General features: G+C 43.2%; 1 protein-coding gene across 1 annotated transcript; it reads left to right on the plus strand.

The window, feature by feature from the left end:
• Window positions 1-228: 228 nt before the first annotated feature.
• On the plus strand, window positions 229-7,463 carry TMEM254 (transmembrane protein 254). The gene is made up of 4 exons (XM_055720393.1): window positions 229-603; window positions 2,245-2,348; window positions 3,565-3,624; window positions 5,877-7,463. Exons 1-4 carry the CDS (start codon window positions 244-246, stop codon window positions 5,995-5,997), a joined length of 645 nt encoding a protein of 214 aa, XP_055576368.1. The 5' UTR covers window positions 229-243; the 3' UTR covers window positions 5,998-7,463.
• The last annotated feature ends 622 nt before the right edge of the window (window positions 7,464-8,085 follow it).

Here is an 8,085-nt window from a genome sequence, read left to right on the forward strand (position 1 = left end):
GGGGTGCACCGGAGCGCTCGGCGCAGCCCGAACCGTAACTGATTTCGTACATTTTCCGCTTTGTCGCGCCCGCCCCCCCCTCCCCCGAAGCGGCGCCGTTGTCCCTAGCGCGTCTGGAGCCCAGCCGAAAAGCTCAGCGCTACTCCGTAACCGCATTTCGCTCCTGAGGGGCCGGGCTGCGCCGGCGCCCCCTCACGGACGGGGACACCGGGCACCGCGGCGGGGTTGCTGCCGCCCCTGCTAATGGCGGCCGCGGGCTGGGCCCGTTCCCGGCACCGCCATCCGCCGCATAAGGTTGCTCCCAGCACAGCCGCGTTACCGACTCCCATCACCCGCCCCACCGACCCCCCCCGCCGCCCAGGTGTGGGCCGGGCCGCCCCCCCGCCGCGCACAGTGGTACCGCCGGCCTGTCACCGGCGGGGCGGCCCCGGCCCCGCCCCCCGCGCCCCGGCCTTAGCGGCGGCGGCGGCACCCGGCCCGCAGAGCGGCGGCGCGATGGCGGCGGGCACGGGCTCCGAGCGGCTCCGCGATGGCAGCTGCCACTTCCAGCGCTCCCGGCTCATCTGGATGATCGCCATCACCTTCGGCATGATCGTGCTCGGCGTAAGGAGCGAGCGGGGCGGGGAGGCGCGGCCCGCAGCAGCTCGGCTCCCCGGGGCCGAGGGACCGGCCGGGCCCCCCGCGGGTTTGCGGCGCCTGCCGCCGCGGCGGGGCTCGGGGAGCGCCGGGCTGGTGGAACGGGCTCCCCGGGTGGGCCCAGCCTCCTGGGGGGCGCCTTCTGCCAGAGACCGGGAGAGAGAGGACGCTAAAAACGCTGCCTTGGGCAGGGCAGGCTGGTGCGGCGGCTGCACTGGTCTGTGAAGGAAGTTGAGAGGAAAAACATAAAATAGGAGTACAGAGGAGGGGAAAAAACATCAAAGAAATTGAATTGAAGGCATTCAGTGAATAAACCCCATTGGACTGAATTCCGGAGCGAGGCGTGCAGGGTCCCTGGGCGCCATCCCAGCCACCGCGGTGCTGCGGCCCTCGCACGCTGGAGCCGCTTGTGCATCCCTGAAACCAGCTCCAGGGCAGCTATGGGTTGTATCAGTAAATAAGGTGCATTGACAAGGGATGGTTTTAGCTACAGACCGTGCTAACTGGTAGTGTTGTTGGAAAACAGACCAGTTCAGTTACCATGTTGTCTTAATTTCTAAAAATGGATGTCAGCTAAAATAGGTCAGATTATTGCAGTGATGGGATTAATGACAGTTTTGATGTATCTGACAAGTTTATGAAGGTCATCCATTAACTTCCACGTTGTAGTTTTTCTTCTGTTTGCATGGATTTTCTACACATAAGAACCACCACTGAAGAAATGACGGTCAAGGCAGGCCAAACAGCTCACAAAACAGCTTTCGGACTGTTTCAAGAAACAGAATGAGCTTTAAGCAAATTCCTTGTTTAAAGCCATCTTGCCACATCCTTGGCATAGCCAAATTTACATAGCTAGAAACTGCAACGGTGAAAAACACCAGAGGAAGGATAACTTCACTGTTTACCTTGTATCCCCAGTGGACTGAAGTGCACAGCTCACTGATGCCCTGCTTCTCCTCCACAGGTTGTTAAAATAAAGGTAGACAGTGAGTGATAAACATTGTGGACAAGTTAGCAACAGGAAAAATATCTGAACACTACGTGCATCTTTGGTTTTGGGCTTCGTGCTCAATTATTCTCTGTCCCCTGTTCAAAACAGAAGAAAATCTTAATACTTTCTTTTTTTAAGAGAACAGAGGAAAGACTTACCCCCTACAGATAAATAATTACTCCTCCTCCTCAGTCTAGTCAGATCAGTTACATCAGATTAACTTCTTCAGGACAGAGACAATGTATTTTTTGCTGCTGCTGTGTGTAATAGGTAATGAGCTTACAACTTAAATGCCACTTAATGTGCAGATATGCACTCCTGGTTCACAGATGGCAACCTTAAACTTGCCACTTCAGCATCTTTTATGTCAAGGAAAAGAAATTTTATAGGTTTGAATCTTTTTACATGTGCTTTAGAAAGCCAGTGATTGTGTTGAAGAATACGGGTCTTGGACAAGGTTAATGGAATGAAGGCGTTGAAATACTGTGAATAGATGAGCCCTAAATCATGTTTGACAGAAGCGGGGGTGAGGGGAGCAAAAAGAAAACTACTTGGAAGGGTACATTGATAATAATTCTACCCTGAAGTAACCTAACTCTCTTTTTTTTTTTTTTAAGTGGGTAACGCTTTGGCCTTCAACTATACCTTATAGTTATTTGGGAATATTTGGTAGCTTCCTTAATTATTTAGTGGAAAACCACCACAAATGGGTATGCTATGGGTAAGTTATATTTGACTGTGTAATTATTTTGCATCTCTCCTGTTGCCTGTCTCTGACTCTTCTGCTTAGTCTGTGTTAACAAGCTTTCCTGTAACCCAGTTAATTACATCTAAAGAGCTCTCCTTTCAAGCTCATTACAACTAAGGGTGTGGGGTAATAAGCATGTAGAAGACTAGACAGGCTAAGGCTAATATAAAAGTTAGAATTCAGCATTTGTGTTGTTATAGTGAGAAAGGGGGAAAAAATTAAGATCCTACTTTTGGAGACAGTTACTAGTCCATATATAAACTTCTATCTGTAACGCTTCCTAAAGTGTTTTTTTTGGCAAATTTTTACTCAAGTAGCTTAGTTCCTTCTGTAGGACTCTTCTTTTTCCAGCTTCAATTAAATAATGCTTTCTACCCTGCTACTAACTTCTCCCGATCCTGTCCCTGTGAGAAATGACCTGCTGGAAGAAATGGCATACTACTAAGTTTTGCTGGGTTACAAAACTTAGTATTTGTTATCTTAACAAAAGAGCTGGAGAACATTTCCTTGAAACCAGTCTCTCATTTCCTGTAAATACAGCAAGACTTTCTTGTTTTGTTTACCATGCATCGTGCAGAAGATAAGCCTTCATCTCTGCTAAGAGCATCTTTTTGCTTTAGCAACGCATTGAATTGATCTTAACTGAATATCCTGTGTTACTTTTTTAATAAAAAGCTTCCATATGAAAGTTTCTAGACCAAGTTTGAGTAATCAAGTCATATTATATTCTGATTCTATATACACAGGTTTCATATTCTGATTCTATATACACAGGTTTTTTCATAGAACTAAATCTAAACTCATCAGGACCGCTAAAAATACCTGTGTAAGTAAAAGGATAGATTTTGCGCACTTAAAGATTAACTTGTACTGCTTTCACAAAGCATTCTGCTTTTTGGTTTAATTTAAGTGCTGAAAGTTCTGGAAACATGCAGCAGATACTTGAAATAGCAGGTCAAGGCATATTGCAGAAGTTACAGTTCCTCTCATTTTCTCAGTGGACTTAAATTTCTTTTAAGAGCATGCATGGGGTTTTTTTTTCCAAGATAAAAAACACTCCTCACTTTCGAGGTTAAAGTGAGATGTTACTTCTGTGCTTCCAGTTTTACATTCTCTGTATAACACATCTTGGATACAACAGTCTTCTCCCTGATTTTCAACAAAATAAACCCTATTTTCTTTTTATCAGGTTCTGGGTATCCTGGTTGATTCACATAGTAGAAGCCTTCTACGGTGTTAAGTTATGCCAGTAAGTTGTTATCTCCCCTCACCCCAACAGAGGTTCTCTGGAAAGGATTTCTGATAGAAGCGATACAAGCTACCTACTGATTTCAGTGGTTCCCAGCAGCAATATTAATTCAGAGGACACTAATGAAATTCTTGCGGCAGTGATCATTTGCTGTCCACAAGAGTTTACTGGAAATTTTGCTGGTGGTTACTGCTGTACAGGGTGGCAAAAGCAAGGGACAGCAACTTGCAGAACTGGCAGCAGCAAACCTTGTCAGAGCTTGTCCGTCTGCCTGTGAACTCACTGCGTGCTGGGTAACACTGTGCCGCAGGAAGCGGAGGGAACAATAGGTGGTGTAGAAATAGTCTGATAACTCACAACTTCATCAGCTCTTACCTCATCAGAATTTTAAGACTGCTAATTACCTGCTTAAGCGATTACATCTATATTGTGAGAATACAATTGGACGTTTCTATTGGGGACTACTTAAGATCTCCTTGTATATGCAGGTTTGTGGGATAGAAGACTTTGACTAACCAGACTATAAAAGTAAAGCCAACTAAGTCTTATGTTAGGGTAGCAAATTGTTTGGAAAGCTATGCTGTCTGAACACATCGTCCTTCTGTTCATTTGAATTTTGTTTTTAATAATTCAGAAGAATGTAGGTACTTGTTTTCATGCTCTACAGAGTAGATGGCCAGTTCATTTGCCATTGTAAAAACAGTGGTTTTCAACTTCATTTAGTTCAGTGTACAGGTGTCACAGGCTTCTTTGGTAACATCTCTTGGACACAAAGGGATTTTGTTCCATGGAAAGCTATTTAAGGTGGCTCTCGAGATAGTAGAATATGGATGAACACTTTCTCTTCAGAATGGGAGTTAATAATAATTCTTTTACCAGGCTTCAGTCTTAAATTATGAAGCTTTAAAGTTAGAACTTCGATTCTGCAGATGGGTATATAGGCTTAAGGTGATTTTTTAAAGTTTTAGGGAACTAGATTACCCGTGAACATACCAAATGTGTGTATTGTAATGAGGTTTTACAGAATTTGCGTTACGGCCCATAAAAGCATCGTTTGCCTGCCTGTCACCATCTCTGCAGCCATACTTCTGTAGCTTACAAAACAGCCATACGTTAGCCTGGGCACCAAACACCCTGTACTGTCTACTGATGAAAAAGCAACGCCTACTTACGAACACCACAAAGGGGGCATGAGGAATAACTAGTGAGGAAGCAGATACAAATTGGTTAACAGTAGCACTGTCGCTGGCGGCTGGCCTGTATTTCTGTGTATGGTCTATTCAAGTAAGCTTGCTTTATATAAGCAGGTCAATTTCTTAAGCCCTGGTTTTCTAGTTTCTGCACTTATTTGGAAACACTGCAGCTGGGATTATTAAAAACATGTTTTCACAGCTGGTAAGAATTCAAGAGTGAACATTAAGAAATGTGTTAATTAACACTTGCTACAGAAGCATTTTGTATGTGTAGAGACTATGGAACAACAGCTGAACTGTTCTAGCAAAGGTCAGTAGAGGGAGCTCCCTTGTAAACTAATGAGTTGGAGCAGTTACGCTTGGCAATTGTGTACTGGAAATGTGAAATCTTCTGGTTTTGCTATCATGTTTATACATAGTCTTCTCTGACAAATCAGTATTTCTCAGAGAGGCGGAAAAAGTTATATTTTCTGTAATATACGGGAAAATTCCGATATGCTAAGTTAAAGCTAACTGGCAGAGGAAGGTCCCTTCTCATAAAACAAGTCTGGTGTCTTCAGCCCCTGTACCTGTATTTTTCTAGCCACAGATGCAGGTAACAGTGCTTCTCCACCCCGCATAGCACAGTAACTGTCAGGCCGCTTTGCCCTGCTGACATTCAGTCTACTTTCAGGGACTGTAGGCAACAAGAATTTATATACAGGCTTGTGTATTAAGATCAGCATTAATCTACTCTAATTTCTTTGCATATAAACCTCTAGGATAAGTCATTTCAAATAGCATCAGCTGAGATTGCAGTTCATATATTATTGAGGAAATTGTACGAATGAAATCTCTGAAAGAGCCTTTATTCAACAGATAGCTTGAAATCCACCAAAATCACAAGAACTGGTATGTTTAGTTAGTATGGGAAATAAGTCTCATTAGATTGAAATTCTAATCAAATATGATGTATCAGGGATTGGGAGAGATATCTAACCTTGCTTTGTAAGTGTCACAGTACAGTCTGCAAGACCCTAAGTGTTTTGACATATTTTATGCTTTTTGTTAATGTTACAGATCTAAAGGAATCACTGACCCGGCAATTCAGTTTCAATGGTTCATTCAGACACTTTTATTTGGGTATGCTTCCTTTGGTCTTCTGGTGTCTTACAAACCTTCAGCCAAGAAGCACTACTAGAAGGCAGTGAAAGAAGTCACTTCTCACATTCTTCATCCTCATCTTCCCAAAAACATCCTCACTTAGATGTCTAGGTGCTGTAATTAGCTAAATTACATTCCTGCTACCTGATGCAGTGCCCTTCTGCCCAAATAACTCTTCTTACTACCGAGACAATTATAATTCACAGCACCCTGTGGATAGTTCACTAGAAATTCAGCCCTTCAGCCTTGGCACTGGTAAAATTTAATCCCATTTATTATGCAAGAAGCCAAAAGTCGCTCCTCTACAGTTTTTGACATAGAGTGTATACTCTGTCACTGGAATGTCCTTGACACCTGGTAGCAGTGGTTGATAAATTACCTTTTCATGTGAAGGATTTTTCTTCTGCAACAGGGAGAGTTATTTACAGCCACAAGGCAACTTGCACCTGTTTCGTGATGTGATTTAAATTTACCTGTAGTTTTTTTATACAGGATGTTTTACTGGCTGCTGCTTTGTTGTTAGAGCCTGGTCTTTGTACTCTGTTTTGTCACCTTATTTTCTTTGACAAAGGACACACTACTGTATTGCTGCAGGCACATGAAAAAGACCAAGTTTCAGTTCAGGTTGAGGCGCAGTGATGAGCTTGGATACATAAAGCACTTCGACTTGGTTTAATACATGTGCCTTAAGTTTTATGCAGCACGACCTCATCTTTTGAATGAAGACTTCAGTTTTTGAGTTAGCATAGCATAAAGTAGTAATCCCGTAGGTTTGAGGGCAGCATTTCTAAGTAGTAATTTATTATCCAAGAAAAAATTAGCATTCCAAAATCTAGCTGAAAATTTTGTATTTGTGAATGAAATTGGATGTAGCAAGAAAACATAGACCACTGTTTCCCAGATGATGTCCTGAAATCTGTGGTTGAGAGACCATCTTAAGCACCCCTCAGAGCACTTCTGTATGTGTAGGGAGCCTTCTGTCAAACAGTCTTTTGCTTTTGAATATTTGAACAAGTTTAGCCTGTCTTGTTTTAGCACTTGAAAAAGTAATAACTATTTAAAATACTAACTATGGTGTGGGGAGGAGTTTTACCACACCACCTGTGATGCTGCTGTTCTGGAAGATAGGACGAGAAAAGGTGGTTCTTCCTCTCATGAAGAGCTCCACAAGGCGGTAACAAACTTACGCCTTGTGCAGCACCTACAAACTGTAACACTTCTGATGGAGAAGTCTTGCTCAAGCACAGGTACATTAAGTTCTTGCTTTTTAGGAGGCACTAAAAGCATGGAGAACTGAAGCGTTTGAAATGGTGGTTTGGTTTGGGTTATTTTTTTTTAATTATTGTTAAATGGTGAACTGGTAACATTAACATTTTGTAGAGAAGTAGAAATTCATGTTTAGTGGCTAGAAATCCAACAGGAATGTCAAGAGCCCAAGCTATGTGTTACTGTCTAACCTTGTATCTTAGTCTGTGACCCTGGAATAAAGATTTTAAAAAAGTAGTTTGGTTTTCTTTTGAATTTATCCTGGAAATAAATAAGCAAACAAAATATATAAGCATCGCTTTTACAGCGGTATTGTTATTCATCCTTGGAACATACAGGATCAGCTGGCTGCGTGCTTTCTAGAGTAAGGCCCACAGAAGTCTGGTTTCTACCTGTTTCTAACAGAGCGAGGTAGCCCTGTGACTTGTCTACAAAAACAAACCCACTAACCTCCACGGCACTAAAACATGCATAGGTATGATACTTTGTGCTTCAAGGTGAACTCTGAGTGTGTAACGAGCATTAACTTCAGAATGTGAAGGGATAAATGGACTAACTTCGGTTCAATATTTTCATGATAGCATCCCTGTATAGAAAAAAAGCCGTAATGATGCCGAGGCTAGTTAAATACTTCGGAAAGGTGGTAAAAGACTTTTTTCTTCTTAATAGGCATTTTTCTCAGTTCTTGTTTCCCACTATTCACTTTCCATCAGCGAAGCTGTAGATAAGGCCAGAACTATGACACTAGCTTTCCCACCCAGGTGTTCTGCGTGCTGAATGTGTCAGGCTCACCTTCACAGCTCCTCCGCGAGGGCTGGGGAACAGCTATGGATAAATCACGGCTCCGACAAGCTAACTG

Source organism: Falco cherrug, chromosome 9 (assembly GCF_023634085.1).
Source record: "Falco cherrug isolate bFalChe1 chromosome 9, bFalChe1.pri, whole genome shotgun sequence".
Classification (NCBI taxonomy): domain Eukaryota; kingdom Metazoa; phylum Chordata; class Aves; order Falconiformes; family Falconidae; genus Falco; species Falco cherrug.

Bases quoted from the DNA above. Each gene is read 5' to 3' on its own strand.
- TMEM254 (XM_055720393.1), top strand. From the start codon at position 244: ATGGCGGCCGCGGGCTGGGCCCGTTCCCGGCACCGCCATCCGCCGCAT. The intron at 604-2,244 runs GTAAGGAGCGAG...TTTTTTTTTAAG, and splicing joins TCGGCATGATCGTGCTCGGC to TGGGTAACGCTTTGGCCTTC. The intron at 2,349-3,564 runs GTAAGTTATATT...TCTTTTTATCAG, and splicing joins CACAAATGGGTATGCTATGG to GTTCTGGGTATCCTGGTTGA.